This window comes from Mobula hypostoma, chromosome 16 (genome assembly GCF_963921235.1).
Source record: "Mobula hypostoma chromosome 16, sMobHyp1.1, whole genome shotgun sequence".
NCBI lineage: Eukaryota > Metazoa > Chordata > Chondrichthyes > Myliobatiformes > Myliobatidae > Mobula > Mobula hypostoma.
The window spans coordinates 48,113,134-48,136,101 of record NC_086112.1 but is presented as its reverse complement, the minus strand read 5'-3'; the positions used below and the strand labels follow the sequence as shown (position 1 = coordinate 48,136,101).

General features: G+C 41.4%; 1 protein-coding gene across 3 annotated transcripts in view; it reads right to left on the bottom strand.

Moving 5' to 3' along the window:
* Positions 1-22,968, bottom strand: part of LOC134357387 (selenocysteine insertion sequence-binding protein 2-like) — an 82,105-nt gene that overhangs the window by 36,240 nt on the left and 22,897 nt on the right. For all 3 annotated transcript variants that reach the window (XM_063068905.1, XM_063068904.1, XM_063068906.1), the window contains 6 exons: positions 17,717-17,831; positions 17,064-17,296; positions 12,150-12,234; positions 11,018-11,160; positions 10,765-10,908; positions 3,024-3,137 (listed from right to left, as the gene is read on the bottom strand). In XM_063068905.1, coding sequence (XP_062924975.1) covers positions 3,024-3,137; positions 10,765-10,908; positions 11,018-11,160; positions 12,150-12,234; positions 17,064-17,296; positions 17,717-17,831 — 834 coding nt within the window. The remainder of the gene's footprint in view (positions 1-3,023; positions 3,138-10,764; positions 10,909-11,017; positions 11,161-12,149; positions 12,235-17,063; positions 17,297-17,716; positions 17,832-22,968) is intronic.

The window sequence follows — 22,968 nt, the reverse complement described above, 5'->3', positions numbered from 1 at the left end:
GTCTCCAGCCCCCGGGCATAAACACTGAATTCTCCAAATTCCGGTAATTCCCTCCCCCTCCTTTCCCCCATCCCTGTTTCACTCTGCCCCCTCCCCCAGCTGCCTATCATCTCCTTCATGGTTCCGCCTCCTTCTACTACCCATTGTGTTTTCCCCTGTTCCTTCTTCACCTTCCTGCCTATCCCCTCCCTGCTTCCCCTCCCCCACCCTTTTATCTTTCCCCTTACCGGTTTTTCACCTGGAACCTACCAGCCCTCTCCTTCCCACCCTCCCCCCCATCTCCTTTATAGGGCCTCTGCCTCCTCCCTCTTCAGTCCTGACGAAGGGTTCCAGCCCGAAACGTTGACTGATCATTTCCACGGATGCTGCCCGACCTGCTGAGTTCCTCCAGCGTGTTGTGAGTGTTGCTCTGCCACCCTTGTCCCTCTCGTTGCCATTCTGGAGATGTGCAGCCCTATCATTCCCCGTCTCTTCATCTCTTCTGCTGTTTGTTGTTTGTCTCTGATCCTGGAGACGTGCATGCCTCTCCTTCTCTGTCTCTTCTTCTCTCATTTTTTTTGTCCTGACTCTTTGATCCTGGAGTCGTGCGGCCCTGGCCTCATCTGATTCTTGTTCTCTCCCTCTCCTTGCCACTTCCTGACGATGTTTGGCGTCATCTCTTGACCATAATGTCACCCTTCCCTTTCCATGTGGCATAATTAGGCTGACCATTTTTTTTTACCCTAATGCTGGATAGGAGATACGAAGCAGTCACACCGAAGGATGCTGATTATTCTCTCCTAAATGGACGTGATATAGTCACCGCTGTCTTTTGACAGCAGCAAAGGGTTTTATGGGTGTCTCGGAGTACGTCATTACAATAAGATTTAATTATCTGTTATTGATGGGTGGCAGTTAGACCTGTCCCAATCCTGCACGTGCTGATGGTGATTAGCAGAATGTGACCCCCTCCAAATAGAGCTGCCCCACCCTTTTGCTCCGGTAGGTGTCGCTGCTGAGGCTGGCCGTGCGTATGTGTCGGGCTGTTGCGTCCTGGTTTCCATGATGGTTGATCGGGTCTCGGGTTAAAAGGGAGCCTGTTTATTTTGGCGAACTAGCAATCTGATACGAATACATAACCCTGAACTTTGCCTGCATCCTGTAAGTTAGCACATTTTAATTCGATTTTGCCAAAAAAAGTGCCGCGGTAATGCACCGTTTGCGCTAATTGGAGGTCACAAACAGACAAACAGAGCATGAGAGTTTTAGTAGTATATAGATGTCATTGTAGCTAATAGATCCAGAAAACTAAGCCAGCTTTCCACAGGGAGAGAACCCACCACCTCAAGCTTAATTCAAAAGGAAATTCATCATTTACATAGGTATCAACTTCAGGTACTATTTTAATATTGAAATTAGTACACTATCAACAAAATTACCACAATTCGCTTTATATAACATTATGCATTAAGCAGCTGACAAAATAGATCAATCACTGAAAAATATTTAGAATCATTTATCGTCAACCGTCTATGGCAACTTATAATTCTAGGGAAAAGCTAATTGTTAATCCATACCATCGAACTGTATACTGACTGTAACTCCCAATAGTTTGAAGGTACAACCCTCTATGTCAATATGCCACTTACCATGGAAACATGTCCAGAGCTACAGCCTGCACAATTCCACACACATCACATAGTAAGACCTTACAAGCACCAATGATAAAACTTTCCCTCCCCCCCACCCCCGCTTTCTGCAGGGTTCGCTCCCTACGCGACTCCCTTGTCCATTCTTCTCCCCCCCCCATCCCTCCCCACTGATCTCTCTCCTGGCACTTATCCTTGTAAGTGGAACAAGTGCTACATATGTCCTTACACTTCCTCCCTTACCACCATTCAGGGCCCCAGACATCCTTCCAGGTGAGGCGACACTTCACCTGTGAGTCGGCTGGGGTGATACACTGTGTCCGGTGCTCCCGATGTGGCCTTCTGAATATTGGCGAGACCCGACGCAGACTGGGAGATCATTTTGCTGAACACCTACGCTCTGTCCACCAGAGAAAGCAGGATCTCCCAGTGGCCACACGTTTTAATTCCACGTCCCATTCCCATTCTGATATGTCTCAAACTTCCCTAATGCCCCACCTCCCCCTCGTACCCCATCCGTTATTTATTTATATACACACATTCTTTCTCTCTCTCTCCTTTTTCTCCCTCTGTCCCTCTCATTATACCCCTTGCCCATCCTCTGGGTTTTTCCCCCCTCTCCCTTTTCTTTCTCTCTGGGCCTCCTGTCCCATGATCCTCTCATATCCCTTTTGCCAATCACCTGTCCAGCTCTTGGCTCCATCCCTCCCTCTCCTGTCTTCTCCTATCATTTTGGATCTCCCCCTCCCCCTCCCACTTTCAAATCTCTTACTAGCTCTTCCTTCAGTTAGTCCTGACGAAGGGTCTCGGCCTGAAACGTCGACTGTACCTCTTCCTAGAGATGCTGCCTGGCCTGCTGCGTTCACCAGCAACTTTGATGTGTGTTGCTTGAATTTCCAGCATCTGCAGAATTCCTTGTGTTTGCGTCCCAGAAAGTAATGTCTACCTAATCACATTGCTCCATATTTTTCAACTTTTTACCAACACCATTTAAAATAACTTTCCCTTTGTTCATTAAGAAAATTGGAATTACTGAGTCTATGATTGGGCAGGATTAATTTCCTGTATCTGATTTATTAGTAGGGTCCTCCAACTATACCACATGCTACAATAAACCTGCTGGTTTTAGCATCAGAATGGAAAATAAAAATGCAATTGACCATAATCGGTAAAACTAAAAACAATTAACAATGCACAAATTTTATTTTGTACCTAACGATATTTGTTAGCCACCTAATGCCTAATTATTACATTAGTTGAGAACCAATGACATTCTCTACCGATTCAAATAAAATGCATTTTCTATACAGATTTTAATAAACTGACCTGTAATATAAATATCTTAACATATTAAAGTAGTTTAATACTTAGTTCAGCCTCCAAAGTTTATCTTACCTCTAAATGTCTTTTCCCAACCTGTTTGCTACTATAGAACTTGCTTTGACCATCATTGCCAGTTTTGTCAGAAGTGTTTACTGCTGATGCCAGATCTGGAAACTCTTCATCATCCTAAAAGAGGAATTAATTATACTCAAAAGTTAATCAACAAGCTTTAAAACAAAACAGCAACTTTTGATTGAGCACTGGGTTTCTACTTCAAAGCTAAAAAACAATGTTGATCCTTGGTTTCAAAAATGAGAATTCAGTTATAGACTAACACACACAAAATACTGGAAGCATCAGGCAGGATCAAAGGAAAGGAATAAGGGGTCAACATTTCCAGCGGAGACTCAGATACGGAATTGCCACAGACACAAATCTAATGAAAGGTAATGTTAAACAGAAAGAAGCAATTGTCTTAGACCTATGACTTAGATTATAAAAAGAACAATAGCGAAGTGCAAAAGATTCCTGTCCTTTTGTACTATTTAAATTTAAGCATTTACCAAGGTCACAGTTCATACTTAAAACCTATAAGTACCATTCCTTTACCATGTAAATTATCTTTAAAAGAAGAAAAAAGAGCAATTATTTACAGCTTTGATGGAAAAGCGAGGTGCTGCTGTTCCATTTCTGGGAAAGGCGCAGAACTATGCCACCTGTTCATCAACAGCTGTTGGATCTTCCAACCTGAAGTGCAGCAAAAGACTGTAAGATCATAAGGCAGTAAGACATAGGAGCAGAATTAGGCCAATCCACCCATCAAGCCTGCTCTGCCATTCCATCATGGCTGATTTATTATCCCTCTCAACCTCATTTTCCTGCATTGTTGATAGGTCAACAACCTATCAAACTCTGCTTTAAATATATCCAAAGACTCGGCCTCCACAGCTGTCTGTGGCAATGAATTCCACAGATTTACTATCCTCTGGCAAAAGAAATTCCTCCTCATCTCTGTTCTAAAAGGACATACTTTTATTCTGAGGCTGTGCCCTTTGGTCCTAGACTCCCCACTATAGGAAACATCCTCTCCATATCCGCTCTATCTAGGCCTTTCAATATTCAATAGGTTTCAAGGGAAAGCCACTGTGCCACCACCCCCCTCCCCATACTCCAGAGAGTACAGGCCCAGAGCCAGCAAACACTCCTCATACGTTGACCCTTTCATTCTGGGAATCATTCTTATGAACCTCTCTGGACACTTTCCAATGCCAGCACATCCTTTCTTAAACCTGCTCACAATACTCCAAATGTGGTCTGACCAATGCCTTATAAAGTCTTAGCCAATGCATCCTTTACTTTATATTCTAGTCCTCTCAAAATGAATATTAAGGTATTTGCCGCCTTCACCAACAACTCAACCTGCTAGTTAACCTTTAAGGAATTCTGCACGAGGACTCCCAAGTCCCTTTGCACTTCTGATTTTCAAATTCTATCCGACTTAGAAAATAGTCTATGCCTTTATTCCTTCTGCCACAGTGATTAACCATACAATTCTATCTGCCACCTATTTGTCCATTCTCATAATCGAAGTCCTTCTGCAGACTCCCTGGTTCCTCAACACCACCTGCCCTCTACCCACAAACTTGGTCACAAAAACATCAATTCCATGATCCAAATAATTGACAAAACAACGTAAAAAGCAGTCCCAACACCAACCCTGCAGAACCCCATTAGTCACTGGCAAGGAACCAGAAAAGCACGCTTCATTCCCACTATATACCTCTTTTCTGTCAGCCAATCTTCTACCCATGCTAGTATCTTTCGTACAATACCATGTGCGCTTATCTTGTTAACTAATATTGGAGATCTCCAGCTCATGTTTGATGTGATGCTGTTCAGAGGGGCATGAAGTCTACATCTGAGGATTCTGAAAAGATATTCTCACCCACTCCAATGCCAATACGCCACCACTTCAATACCCAGAGATCGTGGTGCAAGAGTTTGGCACTTTGTCTGTTAGTTGTCATTCTATGAGTACAATTACGTCCAGCTGTTGTTTGACTAGTCTGTAGGGCTGCTCTCTCTATAGAGGGAGCAGTCTGTAGATGTTCATGAGGAACGAGGCTATAAGTGACTGAATTCAGTATCTAGGTGAATACTAGGTGCTCCATCGAGCTTTTTTTCCAGTTTTGATATAGGAGTTGGCCATTTCATTGAATAATTAACTGTTGTGGGTCAAGAATCTGATAGAGACAAAGGCAGCAGATGGTACTATTTAATGTTCTCAGTTTGGAAAGGTCAGAACATTTTGATCTTTGCTATAGATCAAAATTGGTTCTAATTGTAATGATCGCCATCTTTTGGGAGGATTTGGCTCGACAGGCTTTGGCAAGAATAGGTGGATTCTCTAAGTAAGTTTTTTTCCCCTCTCATTCTTTGTTTATTAGTACATAGCTAGTGCATCAAGAATGCATCCAGGGTTATTGGTATGTTCTTTGTGCAAGGTGTGGGAACTCTGGAGACCTCCAGTCTCTCCCTGATAACTACATCTGCACAAAGCGCATTGAGCTGCAGCTCCTTAGGGACAGTGTTAAGGAACTGGAGCTGCAGCCAATGGCCTTCCGCTCATACGAGAGGTGAGGAGGTGATAAGAGCTACAGGAAGGTAGTCACCCCTGCACCGCAGGAGGCAGGTATTTGGGTGACTGTCAGGAGCAGGAAAAGGAAATAGGGAACTGTATCTGTGCTGTTCCCCTGAATAATAAGCATACCACTTTGGATACTGTTGGGGGAGGGGAACAACCTACCAGGGAGAAGTCACAGCAACCAGGTCTCTGGCACTGAGTCTGACTCTGTGATTCAGGAGGGAAGGAGGGAAGGGGGAGAAGGGGAGCACAGCAGTGATAGGGGATATTTTAATTAGAGGAGCCGGCAGGATAGTATGTTGCCTTCCAGGTGCCAGGTTCAGGACTGTCTTGGTCAGGTCTGCAGCATTCTAAAGGGGGAGGGTGAATATCCAGAAGACATGGTTCATATCGGTACCAAAGACATAGGCAGGAAAAGGGATGAGATCCTAAAGAGGGAAAATAGGAAGATAGGTAGAAAGCTGAAAAGCAGGACCTCAATAGTAGTCATCTTTGGATTGCTGCCTATACCACGTGCCGGTGAGGATACAAAGAGGATGATTTGGCAGATGAATATGTGGATGTGGAAGCGGTGCAGGAGGTAGGGTTTTAGATTTCTGGATCCTTAGGATCTCTTCCGGGGAAGGTATGACCTGTACAAAAACGTATGCGTTACACCCGAACCCAAGGAGATCAATATCCTTGCGGATAGGTTTGCTAGAGCTATTAGGGACGGTCTAATCTAATTTGGCAGGGGAGTGGAAACTGGAGTGATAGGGCTGAGGATAGGGCACAAAATAAAGTTCATCTGCCATTTCTTTGCCCCACCGCCCAATTACTACCTCTCCAGCATCAAGCATCATTTACCAGCAGTCCAATATCCACTCTCGCCTCTCTTTTATTCTTTATATATCTGAAAAAAAGATTTTCTATCCTCTTTTATACTACTGGCCAGCTTACCTTCATATTTCATCTTTTCCTTCCTTCTGGCATTTTAGTTGCTTTCTGTTGGTTTTTAAATGCTTCCCAATCCTCTAACTTCCCACTAATTTTTGCTATATTATATGGCTTCTCTTTTGTTTTTCTGCTGTCTTCGACTTCCTTTGTCAGCCACTGTTGCCTCATCCTCTCATCGGTACAGGGGAGGCAATAACCATAGCCTTCGATGCTATAAGTTTCGGTTACTCCACTGTACAAAGTCTGTGATCAGTCTACAGAATGTGCCAAGGAGATTCTCCAAGATGTTGTCTGGGATGATGTGTCTCAGTTATGTGACAATAGATAGCTGGGCTTGTTTCTCCTGGAGTTGAAATGGCCAACAAGGAACATAAAGTTATGTGTAGTTCAGATAGAGAAAACAGGCATAAACCTTTCCCTATAGCAGAGGTATCTGTAAGAGTACAGAAGGTATACTATGCTTTACTGTACTCTTCAATAAAATTTCTTCAGCCTTTTTTCTCTTTCACCCGTCACCTCCCAGCTTCTCACATCACTCATACCCCTCCCTCCACCCCCACCTGACACATCTGTCACCTGTCATTTTATGCTTCTTCCTTTTCCTAAACCTGGCTTCTGCTCTTATCCTTTCCAGTCCTGATGAAGGATCTCAGTCCAAAACATTAACCGTTTGTTTTCCTCCATGGATGCGGCCTGAGCTGCTGAGTTCCTCAAGTATTTTGTACGTGTTGCTTAAGGAGATTTTTCACCCAAAAGATGATTAGAGCTTGAACCACATACCTTACACAGAAGTGGAGCCAAAGATTCTCATAGCATCTAAGTAGCGAGACAAACACTTGAAAGACATGGAAGGCCACAGACCAAGTACTGGTAAAACAGGATTAGGCATGGAAGATTGGTCAAAGGGTCTGTTTCTGTGTTCTTTGACTGCAGTATGTGCCACCTATTTTGCTAAGACAACCAGCTCCCATACTCTACTATTAAGAAGGATAAGGACAACAGGTGCATGAAAATTCCCCTGTAAAATATTACATAATGTCATAACTTGGAAATATAATCACTGTTCCTTCATCGGCTCTGGATCTAAATACAGGAACTCCCCATCGAACAGTAATCTTACAATGTACTTTCATCATAATGACTCAGATATGGTTCACCACTAAGTGCTCACATGGCTTTGTCATCAATACACTGACCTGAAAACATATTAAAAGCCAGTATCCTTGTTCTCTGATGAAATTTGCTCTCAACCAAACAAGATTATCTCTGGAAATCTTTTCATTGCTGTTTTAGTGATTCTGTAAATACCAATCATCAGTTTATATAATATGAAAATGAACCTCACTGATGCAATGTGATTCCGAGATAAAAATTTCTTGATGAAAAATTTTAAATAAATGTTGGAAGACACAATTTTTTTTTTAAATAACAGGAGCTCAATGTGCAGTGAGTCATAAGGAAAGAAATATGGAGGAAAATAAAATACTTCCTTAAAATACTGACATTTTGGGACTGGAACTGTATTTTTTAAAAAAAAAATCAAAGGGTGTAGTGCCCTCTAGTGTTGTACAAAGCCAAAACATGCTTATAACAACATACTGAACTTCTCTCAACAAATTATTTCAAAAGGTATCTGACTCCAATTTATTTTACCTTTGCTTTTATATTTTCCTGACTCTTGCAAACAATATTAGAAAAGTTCCTAAACAAAAAAAAAGCAGATTCACCAAAGTTAATGCCCTTTGACATGACAATCTCAACTTGTGTAAACACTTCTTAGAAGAGGCCAAAGTTGAGCCTCAGCTCTTTTGGTATGCTCCTCTCTTATGTACCTGTGGATGCCATCACTACAAGACATTGTCATTATGGATGCCTTCCTTCTTTTTTTAAAAAAAGAGTACTTAATAAAAGGGTGCTCCCATCTTGCTGCTTATTACGAGGTGATTGATAAGTTCGTGACCTAAGGTAGAAGGAGATGAGTTATACGGCTCTCCTTACATTGGATTAAATTATTAGATTATGAGGACACGCAGTCCTCTTTTATTGCCATTTAGTAATGCATGCATTAAGAAATGACACAATATTCCTCCGGTGTGATATCACAGAAACACAGGACAGACCAAGACTGAAAAACTAACAAAAACCACATAATTATAACATATAGTTAAAACAGTGCAACAATACTATAACTTGATGAAGAACAGGCCATGGTCACAGTAAAAAAAATTCAAAGTCTCTCAAAAGTCCCATATCTCACGCAGACGGGAGAAGGAAGAAAACTCTCCCTGCCATGCCTGACCACAATCTGACTCTGAGTTGTCCGAAAACTTCGAGCCTCCGATCAGCCCTCCGACACTGAGTACCGAGCACCATCTCTGCCAAACGCTTCAACCCCAGCCTCAGTCACCAGCAGCAGGCAAAGCCGGGGATTTTGGGGCCTTCCCTCCGAAGGTTCTCGATTGCACAGTAGCAGCAGCAGCGAACAGGGCACTTCAGAAGTTTTCTCCAGATGTTCCTCTGTGCCTCTCACGTCTGTATCCAAAAAATCAGAATTGTGCACGGCACCCTACTTGCAAATACAATATCATTTCACCGGAGAGCTGCACGTGCTGCGTCGCGCCGCCATCTTCTCCTCCCGCCAGAGTTATTATCACTGTTAGTAACAGAGTTATTATCCTCCTGCCAGAGTTATGAACATGCACATGCAGTTCAACTCTGTGGGTGAAAATGCAGAAAGTTTGAAGTTAATAACTCACCTTCTTCTACCTTAGGCCACAAAGTTATCAATCACCCCTGCTGTGGACCACTTTCTGGAGGTCCAGGATGACCACTTCTACAAAGAAGGGATCTGTATGCTCCACGACCGCTGGACTAAGTGTGTAAATGTGGGAAAAATAAATGTGCTAGGTTTTCTAAAATTGACTCCTTAGACAACAAACTTATCAATCACCCCTCATAGTAGCTTCTAAACTTCTCCAAAATCCAGACTGAGCTAATATTTGACAAAGGAAACTGAAACCCTGAGTTTGAGCTACCCAAAGTTTATAGATTTCCAAGACCTAAAACTGAACATCTTTTCTCTTAGCCAGTTTTCTGTGTTCTTGGAAACTAATGCTCGACACACTAAATCTAAAAGCAAATTACATTCATTTCAACAGAACACAACCAACATGTAATTATCTTAAATAATTTCAATTGATGTGTTGGTCTGAATTTTTTTCTTCTATAAATGCCATGAGTTTGCTTTTAGTCTGCACTTTTTTCTGCATTGTCCTGGCTAACTTTTACTCCCAACATTTCAGATCAATTAAACAGTTCAGCAGCCAAAATCTGCTTGTAAATAGATTTGCCCTTTAAATATCTTAAAGTAATAGTTCTCAACTTGGGCTGCATCATGCCCCTTGAGTGGCAGGGTAACCACCAGGTGCCATAGATAAGGTCTTAAATATACCCAAGTAATTTACTTGTGACCTTTCTGAAAATACAAAATTTTAAAAAATACACACACATACACGTCCCAAAGATTTCCAAGTTCAGTACCAACTCTTTAGAAAGCAGTGACCTTTGACATCATCAGGTACTCATGGGGAATGGAGTGGAACATGCTTATTTTATATGTATCTTTTAGTTAAACAGGTTAGGGGGTCACTACTCTAAGGACCAGTACACCAATGCAGAAATACATGTCTCAACTTTAGCCCTTCAGCAGGATCATTACTAGATATCCACTTAAGATTAATTTGATTCACCTACAACACAACTATTGAACAGAAGTTGTAATTTCCTTTATTACTACCTTAGTATAAAAGATGTACCTTTAGAACAGAGATAAGGAGGAATTTCTTTAGACAGAGAGTGGTGAATCTGCAGAAATCAATGCCACAGATAGCTGTGGAGGCCATATCATTAGGTATATGAGAAATGGAGGCTGATAGGTTCTTGTTAATTAAAGGTGTTAAAGGTTATAGCGAGAGGCAGGAGCATGGAGTTGAGAGGGATAATAAATCAGCCAGGATGGAATGGTGTTGAAGACCCAATGGGCCAAACGGTCCAATTCTGCTCCTATGTCTCATGGTCTACTTAAGTCCGATCTCATGGTCATCAGTAAAGCAATGGTTGATGACTTTAAGCACTAGTCCACTGATTTATCACCACACCCCAACAAAATAATTTGGGAATATATACTGCCTGAAACATCACCAAATTAAATACTCAAATATAAAAGTCAAGTACCTCAAGCCGAGGTAGCTCTTGTACAGTTATCTTGGACTCAATTTGCTTTGGAGCTTCATCAGATTCCTTTGGCTTCTTTTTCTTCTTCTTCTTCTTTTTCACTTTTTCAGTTTCTTCTTTCAGATTTATTTTATTTTCATTTCTCTGCAATAATTTTGTATTTCACATTTGATCACATAAGCAAATAACAATGAGAAGGTTAATTTTAAGGTTAAAAATTATAAAATAACCACAATTTTGGCTTCATCCTGACCTGAGCAACTTTATGAGCAGATGTCTTTGGTGAAGCTGAACTGAGAACTGGTCTCTTAGGTGCTTGTGAAACAATTGTGGCCCACGACAACACAGGTGGAGTGGCAATCGATGATACAGACAAAGAGGACATGACCACTGAACCTTTTAGAAAAAGAAAAAATACAGTAACAATGTATTTTGTACCATCAATACACCAAACTACAGAAATATTAGTTTGTATTCAGACTCTGGTTTATTTAAAATAGAACACTAGCATGAGAAAATAATTTATTGTGATGCTTTAAAAATCATGTTGAAAGGAATAAACAATGATCTTATAGTATACTGATCACTTCCTTTTTGTTCTGCTTCATTGTTAAAACCAAATCAATTCTTATTTAACAATGAAGCTGAACAAAAAAGAAATGATTTGGGAGGTTATCACAGCATGGGATTATGAAAGATCTCCCTTTTGACCATCAGTACCACATGTAATTTTCTGAATGTTTTATAATTTTCCAAAAAAACTAAGATGCTAAATGAATCATGAGACACAGAAACAGACCCTTTGGCCAAACAAGTACAGAATGACACATTCACTCTAACCTTACTTAATTTTAATCCTCCTCACAAAACAGCATTCCTCACAGATTCTATCACATATAGCAACCAACATGACTTTGGAATGTGGGAGGAAACCGAAGTGGCTTGGAGAAGCTCACATGGTTACAGGAGTGTGCGGAGACTCCATACAGATATCACTGAAGTCATTTGGGCTGTGAAGCAACAATTCTACTAGCTGCATAATTAAGCTGCCCTAACATTTTGGACATATGAACATTTTGACTTGCGTCTCTGAATGTAAGAAAATAAATGGTGTCATGTTGCCTGACAATAAGTTCAACTCACTAAGAGATAAAACTTTGTATAATTTTTAAAAAAATACTTTTTGCAATTTATTTGATATAATTAGAAATCTTTATAAATGTTTAATTTGATATTTTAAAATAGTTTATGTTAAGAACAGTTAAATGAGCTGTCCTAAACCAGAAAACTAGCTTTTCTTCCCCCCAAAAGATTTTACTAGGAAACAATTTCTAGACATAGTATAACCCAAAGTATAATCAAGTATTTATGTTTAATTTTCCTACCTGTGGTAGTGGTGGAACCAGAGAGAGTGCATTTTTCTGAATTCACAGGAAATCCAGATGAGGAAAATGTTTGCAATGCTTCATCCTAGATTAAATGCAAGATATTGCACTGTTATAAAGAGAATAGAATAGAAGTGGAGGTAGGAGCAGGCTTCTTGTGCGTACTGTACTCTTCAATAAAATCATTGTTGACCATTTAATTCAGTGCCACTCTACTACATTAACCTCAGATCTCTCAATTCCTTCAAAAGAAAGAGATTGGTCTATTCCAGTGACTGAGCCCTAAATAGAGAGCTCCAACTGACCTTCTCCAGATGAACACATTTCTTCTCACCTCAACCTGAATGACTAGCCCCTCCAAAGAGCCCTGGCAGAGAAAACATCGGCATCAGGACTGCATCTCTCCTGCGAAGTCCCATGACGATGCTGAATGATATCACCTCTCATCTGCTTAAACTTGAGAAGATATTGACCCATTGTTTTTTTTAATTCACAGAGAAACACACTATTTCTTCCACAAATCCATCTGGTGAAGACCAACTTTTTCATTATGGAAAAGTGAGCACAAATAAAGTGCAAATATAGATAATTAGCTGTTAGAAAAACCATTATCTGTGTTTTAATATAGTTTGCAACTTTCAATGATAAGCCACAACATTCATAAATAAAATATATATTCAATGAGATGACAAATTCAAAACAAATTCTGCTATGAGAACATTTTCATAACTCAAATAAAAATATCAATGTCTGTGCAAAAGCTACAAATTAGAGCAGGATCAGCAGCAGTGGAGGTGAGGGAAGAATCGAGGGGAAAACTTAACCCTTGCGATTGGCAGTGACAAAGATTATGAAGAGATTCATGTTTCTGTGAGCAATTCTTCAGGAAATAAATGACTACTGAAACTGCACAACTCCAGAAATCAGCTGTCGATTATCAAGCAAAATGCAAATCATCTGCACATTCTTGGGTAGCTTTGCAGAACCCACTTAACACAGCACATACAGCACTTTGATTGCCTGGTTGCAATCCATGCTCGAGTTGTAAAATGAATTATCCTATCAGCTCCAAACCCAACCAGACCACAATAAAAGTATCAGATTCTACCCCAAACACAACAGATTCTGCAGCTGCTGAAAATCCACAGTAATGCATATAAAATGCTAGAGGAACTCAACAGGTCAGGCAGCATCTATGGAAAGGAATAAACACTCAACGTTTCAGGCTGAGACCCTTCTTCATTTAATTCAGTGCCACTTTACTACACTAACCTCAAATTACTTAATTTCTTCAAAAAATAAATCAATCTATTTTGATTGTACTCAGCGACTGAGCCCCAAGTAAAGAAAAGGGGGAAGAAAACAGAATAAGAAGGTGGGGGTAGAGGGGAAGAAGCACAACCTAGAACCATTCAGATGAGGAGGAAGGTAGGTGGTTGGGGGAAAGATGATGAAATAAAAAGCTGGGAGGTGATAGATGAGAAAGGTAAAGGGCTAAAGAAACAGGAATCTGATAGGAGATGAGAGTGGACCATGGGAGATAGGGAAGGAGGAGGAGCACTAGGGGGAGGTGATAGGCAGGTGAGGGATGAGAAGAGGCAAGAGGAGTGCCAGAAGGGGAAAAGGAAGGAAAAAGGGGGAAAATTACCAGAAGTTAGAGAGATCAATGTTCATGCCAACGAGTTAGAGGCTACCCAGACAGAATAAGCACTGCTGCCCCTCCAACCTGAGCGTGGCCTCATCATGGCAGTAGAGGCGGCCATGGACCAACATGTCAGAATAGGATTGGGAATTGGAATTAAAATGGTTGGCCACCAAGAAATCTCACTGTTGCTGATGAAGCAAAGGTGCTCGACAAAGTGGTCCCCCAATCTACGTTTGGTCTCAACAATGTAGAGGAGACCGCATCAGGAGAACCTTCAACTGTTACCTCACCAGGAAGGACAGACTGGGACCCTGAATGGTGGTGACGGAGGAGGTGAATGGACAGGTGTAGTACTTCTTCTGCTTGCAAGGATAAGTGCCAAGAGGGAGATTAGTGGGGTAGGAGGGATGGACAAGGGAACCATAGAGAGAACAATTCCTGTGGAAAGCAGGAAGTGGAAGGGGGTGTTGTGGTGGTGAAGATGTGTTTGGTGGTAGGATCCTGTTGAAGGTGGCAGAGGTTGTGGAGAATGATATGCTGAACACAGAGTTCATAAGGTGGTAGGTAAGGACTAAAGGACCTCTATTTCTGTTAAGGCAGTGGGAAGGTGGGGAGAAGGCAGATGTCTGGAAAATGGGGGAGATGCAGGAAACTCTGTTCTTTGAAGAAAGAGGACATCTCTGATGCTCTGGAAGGAAAAGCCTCAACCTAGGGACAGATGCAGTAGAGATGAAGGAACTGAGAAAAGGGTATTAATTTTTTTTTTAAACATGTGACAGGATGGGAAGGAGTATAGTCAAAATAGCTGTGAGAGTTGGTAGGTTTACAAGTTGGGGAGTGTTATCACTGAAGGCTTGGAACATGAACTGTTCCATGTTGCCAAAGAAAAAGCAGGTGTAGCTGGGTCCCATGCAGGTACCCATGTCTACACCTTAAGTTTGGAGTAAGTGGGAAGAGCCAAAAGAAATTACTGATTGTGAGAACTAACTCACCAGATGAAGGAGGGTAGTGGTGGAGGGGAACTGGTCATGTCTGTTGTCAAAAAAGAAGTGGAGAGCTTTAAGGCCTTCTTGATAGGGGGTAGAAAACATGGTGAAAACGAGGCCGTTATTGCCAGGGATTTGAAAGATGTTGAAGAGATCAAGAGCATGTGAATTGTCACAGATGTAGGTGGGAAGGGACTGAATTGAGGACAACATGAGTTCAGGGAACTATGAGGCTGGTCGCAGTGGATGGGAGATCTCCTGAGTCAATGAGGTTGGTGATGTGCGGGAGACAGTGGCCTGATAGCCCTGAGTAAGGGTCCTTTGCAAGGAGAGATGTGAGAGTTGCCACCTGGCCTCAGCAAGGTAGAGGTCAGTACGCCACACTACAACAGCAACCCCTTTGTCAGTGGGTTTGATGGCGAGGCTGGAGAGTGGAGGGCAGTACGTTCAGAGGGTGTAATGTGTTCGAGTAGGAGGGAGGAGTGCTGCAGTCAAGATGGCTGATGTCAGCAATTAGAGATGAAAAGATGCAGAGCAGGGTTATCCAAGGAGAGGTGGGTTAGAAACAGGAGAAGGGGTCAGTCAGGTTGGTGGGGGGGGGGGGGGGGAGAGATCCTTGCCAAAAAAATAGATTCTACTCCTGTCTATCTCAACAAATCAGAATTCCAGGATCACACTGGAATGAAAAGACAAGATACTAAAGATATCTTTCTTTCCTGCTTCTTTATTTACTGCATATATTTCCTTATCAGTATGACCGATCATGCGGTCGCCTTTCTTACTTACAACCTTTGTCCAACAAACAAAAATTCAGAGCTACAATATGGAATAATAGGTATGATTCATTTTGTATGTGTGGCAGAATGCATAGATTCAACAGCTATTGACACGAATGGTGGTCAAAACACCAAGCCCTGGCCCAGATGTTTCCTTTCTAACAGCTTACACCTGCATATTTCTGCCTCTCAGCCAAGCTCCTGTCAATTTCAAATTTTACCCTTGAATTAGCATTTTAGGTTTAAATCCAAAACTTCCCAAACGACTATTTCTTACTGCATACACCTGGCAATTCATCAGATCCTGAGATTTTAAAATTTAGGTGACAAACTCATGAATTACAACAGGCAGATCAAGTTAATTATTTTAAATTTAGAACATTTAACAATATGATATTGGAAAAGACTGAATCTTTTACATTATGCTGGTGTGATTGTTAAACTGATAGTGTGAAATAATTTGATTTGGTGTAAAGCATTATGCTTTGGGACTGGAATTAAATGGTCATTTTCAGGATTACATGTAACAAATCAAAGGGATCAGATCTGGGGTATCAGCTATTTTAAATTTATATTAACAAAGGGACTTGGGAGTATTGTGTCCAAATTTGTTGGGAGGTTATCAACCTGAAAAGTTGACTTTCTTTTCTCTTTCTTACCTAACCTACTGAGTAGTTCCAATAATTTTATGACATTAACAAATATTTATATTCAGAGGGATCCAAGCATCTTAAGACAAGGCTCACAGAAATTTAACCTGCATGTAAAGAAAATGTTTAGGAAAACTAATAAATTGTTGGCCTTCAGTGAGAGAGGAATGAAGTTAAGTAGAAAAACTAGGAGGTCAGGGAGATTCAGAACCAAAGTCCTTAGGAGCTTGCAAAGCTTTAGGATATGGTTTTAACATACTCCAAGCCTTTTTGTGGACAGGACCTATTTGCCCACATGATGGCATTGTTATGCTACTGTACTGCAGCCCCTTGAAACAACTCATGATAATTGTCAGACCCACTAAGCAGTAGTCATTAAGGGACATTGTCTTGTTTTTCTTAAGTATTGGGATGATAGTGGTCTTTTTAAAACAGCTGGGAACCTCAGATTGAAACAAGAAGAGGTCCAGATGCTTTCTGTAGGTTCACCCTCTTGAGGAGAAATCATATGTCCGCAATGGTGAATGTGGGTTCTGGTGCATAGGAGACTATCAGAGTGGTAATGACATACTAGTCCCCTTCTGCTCAAAATATGCACAAAATGCATTAAGTTCATCAGGGAGGCATGTTGTGACGCTACCTGATTTTGTTTTGTAGCTTGTCATAGCACGTAAACTCTACAACCGATGGCTGGTCTGAACTCAGTTTTGGATTGATATTTTCTCTTAGCTTCTCTGATAGTTTTACAGAGGTTGTATCATAACGTCTGTGCAGCTATCAGATATATGATTAAATATATTATTAAAGCAGTTCAAACACAGTACAATGACTTCTAATTTAATTGTTGTTCCACTTACCGCCTTTGATGTATCATCCACAGGCCATACTTTGACAGACTCTTTAGAAACTTCACTCGAATCTTGAAATGTTTTGAGACCATGGCTACATTGCTTTACTACTGCACTCTGCATTTCGGGCAAATCTCTTGATGAGACTTTAGCTGTGTTATCAGTCTTAGGCTCAAGTTCATTTAATATTTTCTGAGGTGGCTTACATTTGCTGTGCTGCTGTTCGTTAACCTGTTTGTTCCCTATATGTGAAAATTAAAATTAAAAAATATATTAATTAATATCAATGCCTGGAAGACATAAATCAGTCACTGAGAAAGAAGCCAGATCACAGTAAAACAGATACAAGTGAAGTTTTGTATGTTTTTCATGGTCATGTAAGGATGCTTACAAAGACAATACTGCATATCATCAATTATAATAGAACTAACTAAAACAGCTCTCTAGATTTACAGAAGCAAAACTGAATGTCACTTTAAGTAATTATTCAAATAGTGTTAGAAGAATTGTCTGTTAACCAGAATGTAAAATCGTTAACAATAGTTCTCACATCTAATTTACATCAAAACAGTACTTAAACTATATAATTGTGAAATATTTTGAAAAATTATATGCAGAAAATTACAGGCATCAAAACAATCTTTAACAAAAAGTGTTCTTACCCCTTTTGGTTATATTATCTCTAGATACATGAGGTTGTGGCAATTGTTCACCCGTTTCTGATAATTCATTTATATTTTGCCCCTGGTTTCTTAATTCCTTTCTCGATCTTGCTTCCTATAAATTACAAACAGTACTACTGTCAGTGAGTTGGTTTACCACTTTGGACATTTGCCTGCAACAACACAGACCACAGAAAATACATTGACTTTCATTTACACTTACGGAAGCAAAGAAAGTGGCTAATTTAAAAGGATATTTTTTGTCTCTTTTTAACATTTTGGAGAAGTTTGTTCATTAGTGATATACACCTCCATGAATATTGCAGTGAGGTAACATAATGAGAGTTGATTTAGTACTTCATAACACCATAAGACATAGGAGCAGAATTAGGCCATTCACCCCATTCAAGCCTGCTCCGCCATTCCATCATGGCTGATTTATTATCCCTCTCAACCCCCATACTCATGGCTTCTTCCCATAACCTCAGACGCCCTGATTAATCAAGAACCTATGAACCTCTGCCTTAAATATACCCAATGATTTGGCCTGCAAGGACATCAGTGGCAATCAATTCCACAAGTTCACCACCCTCTGGCTAAAGAAATATTTCCTCTAAATGGATGACCCTTTATTCTGAGACTGTGCCCTCAGATACTACACTCCCCCACTATAGGAAACATTCACTCCAGATCCACTCTAGGCCTTTCAATATTCAATAGGTGTCAATGAGAACGCCTGCACCCCCATTCTTCTAAACTCCAGCTTCTACAGACCAGAGCCATCGAATGCTCTTCATACAGTAGCACTTCCACTCCTGGGATCACTCTCTGGAACCTCCTTTGGGCCCTCTCTAATGTCTTCACATCATAAGGGGCTCTAACTGCTCACAATACTCAAAGTGCAGTCTGACCAATTCAGAGTAAAGCATCAGTATTACATCCTTGCTTTTGTACTCTAATCTTCATGAAATAATTGCTAACATTGCATTTGCCTTCCTTACCACTGACTTAACCGTTAGGGACTCCTGCACGAGAACTCTTAAGTCTCTTTGAACCTCTGATTTTTGAATTTTCTTGCCATTTAGAAAATAGTTTATGCCTTTATTCCTGCTACCAAAGTGCATGACCATGCATGTCCCTATGCTATAATCCATCTGTCACTTCTTTGCCCATTCTTTCAGTCTACCCAAATCCTCCTGCACACACCATGCTTCCTCAACACTTCATGGCCCCCCCCACCTATCTTCATATCATCCACAAACTTGGCCACAAAGTCATTAATTCCTTCACTCATATAACGTGAACGGTCCAACACCAATACCTGTGGAACATCCCTAGTAAACAACAGCCAACCAGAAAAGGCCCTCTTTATTCCTACTCTTTGCCTCATGTCAGTCAGCCAATTTTCTATCCATACTAGTATCTTTCCTATAATACCATGGGCTCATATTTTGCTAGGCAGCCACATGTGTGGTATCTTGTCAAAAGCCTCATTAAAACACAAATAAACAACATCCACTGACTTTCTTTTGTCTATCTGGCCTGTTATTTCCTCAAAGAATTCCAGCAGATTTGCTAGGCAAAAATTCCCCGTTAAGGAAACAATGTTAACTTTGGCTATTCTGTCATGTGCCTCCAAGTGCCCCAAATCCTCTTCCTTAGTAACAGACTCCTTTCCAACCACTGAAGTCAGCCTAACTCACCTTTAATTTCCTTTCTTCTGCTTCCCTCCTTAAAGAGTGGAGTGATAGTTCCAATTTTCCAGTCCTCTGGAACTATTCCAGAATCTAGTGATTCTTGGAAGATCATTACTAATGCCTCCACAATCTCTTCAGCTACCTCTTTCAGAACCCTGGGGTGTAGTCCATCTGGTCCAGATGAGATTTATCTACCTTCAGACTTCTCAGCTTCCCAAGCACCTTCTCCTTAGTAATAGCAATGACACTCACTTCTGCACCCTGACACTCTTGCATTTCTAGCATTCTGCTAATGCCTTACAGTAGTGAAGAATAATGCACCATACTTAAGGCCAATTTATACTTCTGCGTCGAATCTATGCCGTAGGTATGGCATACCTATGTAGCCTGACGCGCACCTCCTCAAAAATGTAACTACGCATTGCGGCGATGCAGACCGCAACAACTGTGATTGGTCTGCTTGGTAGCATCACATTTCCTCCTACGCATTTCCGGTTGCTTCTTCTCCTCAAATCGTCAAATCTACCTGCCGACATCCGAAAATGTTTGAAATGCATTTGCTTATCCAATGGTCGTACACACCATCTCCTCCGACGCCTTCTCTCTTTTCTGCATTGCAGTAATTTCAATAAAAGTAACTCTTGTTCAACATTTATTAGCTCCAAGTCCAACATGATGTGCTCAGTTTCAATTGCTATTGTTTGAAGTACACAAAGAAACTCAACACAGTGGCATAGAAACCCCACCGCCAACTAGCGCTTTGGCAGTGAATTACAGAGCGACGAAGACACACCAACGCATTAAGTATAAATGCTCACAACGGCGTAGGCCACTTGTGTAGGCTACAGTGTAGAGCCTATGCAGAAGTATAAATCAGCCTTTACTAAACTCGACAGCCACTTCTTCATCCCCCATTACTACCTCTCCCGCATCATTTACCAGCAGTCCGATATCCACTCATCTCTTTTACTCTTTATACATCTGAAAAAAACATTTGGTATCCTCTTTTACAAACGTATATTACTGGCTAGCTTACCTTCATATTTCATCCTTCTTAGTTGCTTTCTGTTGGTTTTGAAAAGCTTCCAAACCCTCTACCTTCCCACTAACTTTTGCTATATTTCACGGCCTCTCTTTTGCTTTTATGCTGTCTTTGACTTCCCTTGTCAGCCATGATTGCCTCATTCTCCCTTTAGGATACCCCTTCAACTTTGGGATGTACCTTTCCTGCACCTTCCGACTTGCTCCCTGAAACTCCAGCTATTGCTCTTCCACTATCGTTTCTGCTAGTGTCTCTTTCCAATTAACTTTGGCCAGCTCCTCTCTCATGCCTCTGTAATTCCCTCTACTCTACTGTAATATGGATATTTCTGATTTTAGCTTCTCCGTCTCAAACTGCAGGGTGAATTCTATCATATTATGATCACTGCCCCTAAGGGTTCTTTTATCTTAAGCTTAATTAAACCTGGGATGTTTTACAACACCCAATCCAGGATTCCTAGAGGGGTCAACCACAAGTTGCTCTAAAAAGCCATCTCATATGTAGTCTACAAACTCCCTCTCTTGGGATCCAGCACCAAACTGATTTTCCCAATCTACCTGCGTATTGAAACCGTGCATCACTATTGCAACATCAGCTTTTGTACATTCCCTTTCTATTTCTCGTTGTAATTTGTAGTCCACATCCTGGCTACTGTTCAGAGACCTGTGTATAACTCCCATCAAGGTCTCTTTACTCTTGCAGTTTCTTAACTCTAACGATAGTACTCTACATTTCCTGATCCTCCATCCCACTCCCTCTGCCTACCTGCCAATCCTTTTGATACAATGTGTAGCCTTGGATGTTAAGCTTCCAAATCAGTCACGACTCAGTGATGCCCACAACATCATACTTGCCAATCTCTAACTGCGCTGTAAGATAATCTACCTTATTCCATATACTGTGTGCATTCAAATATAACATCTTCAGTTCTGTATCCATTACCCTTTTTGATTTTGGCCCCCTGTTACATTTTAATTCATCCCACTGACTGCAATTTTGCTCTATCATCTGCCTGTCCTCCCTCACAGTCTCACTACACAGTGCAGCTATTTGAATGCCAACTACCCCATCCTCAGCCCTATCACTCTGGTTCCCATCACCCTGCTAAATTAGAATAAGCCCTCTTCAATAGCTCCAGCAAACCTGCCCACAAGGATATTGGTTCCCCTCAGGTTCAGGTGTAACCCACCCTTTTTGTACAGGTCATACTTTCCCCAGAAGTGATCCCGATGATCCAGAAATCTGAAACCCTGACCCCTGCACTAATTCTTGAGCCACACATTCATCTGCTGAATCATCCTATTCTTACCCTCACTGGTACATGCCACAGGCAGCAATCCAGAGATTACTATTCTGGAGGTCCTGCTTTTCAGCTTTCTACCCAGCTCCCTATATCCTCTTTACAGGACCTGCTTTTTTTTCCTACTCACATCATTGGTACAAGCATGTACCATGACTTCCAGCTACTCACTCTCCCCTTTCAGAATACTCTGGACCTGATCTGGGACATCCCTGACCTTGCCGTGTGGGAGACAACATAACATCACATCCACAGAACCTACTGTCTGCTCCTCTAATGGAATCGCTCATCACTACTGCACTCCGCATCCTTCCCTTCTGAACCACAGAGACAGACTCGGTGCCAGAGATCAGGTCGCTGCAGCTTCTCTCCCTAGTAAATCACCCACCTCCCAAATAGTATCTAAAGTGGTATACTTGTTATTGAGTGGAACAGCCATGGGGGTACTCTGTATTGACTGCCTATTCCTGTTCCCTTTCCTGACAAGTCACCCAGTTGCCTGCCTCTGCAACTTAGAGATGACTACCTCCCTGTAGCTCCCATCACCTCCTCATTCTCCCATATGAGCCGAAGGTCATCCAGCTGTAGCCTCAGTTCTTTAACTGAGACGTAGCTCGGTGCACTTGGTGCAGATGTAGTTATCAGGGGGGCTGTTGGTCTCTCAAAGTTCCCAGATCTCATGCAATGAACATACTATCAACTCTGGACCCATTTTCAGCGCACCAGTTATGTAGTAACAGGAAAAAAAAACTTACTAAAAACTTATTTAGAACCTCCACTTGTACTTGCCCAAGCCTGACCACTCTAACAATGGCCACAATGGCTGCTCTACTTACACTTCGCATTTTATTGGCTCCTGCTGAGTGCCTAATAGATAGTTATGATTGCAGCCCGCCAAAAATTACTTTATTTTATTATTTTCACTTTATTAGTCAGGCTAGTCCAGTAGTCTCCAGAACATCAATCATATTCCGGGCCCGGGGTTGAAGAGCTCGGCAGAGATGGTGCTCGGTGTCAGAGGCTCGAAGTTTTTGTACGGACTCAAGAGTTAGCTGTGGTCGGGTGCTTCCAGGGTGCTGCATCGGCAAGTTTGCAGCACTGGAGGTTCATGGCAGGGAGAGTTTTTCTTCCTTCTACCGTTTGCGTGAGATGATGGGACTTTCAAGAGACTTTTTTTTTATCGTGTCCATGGTCTGTTCTTTATCAAATTACG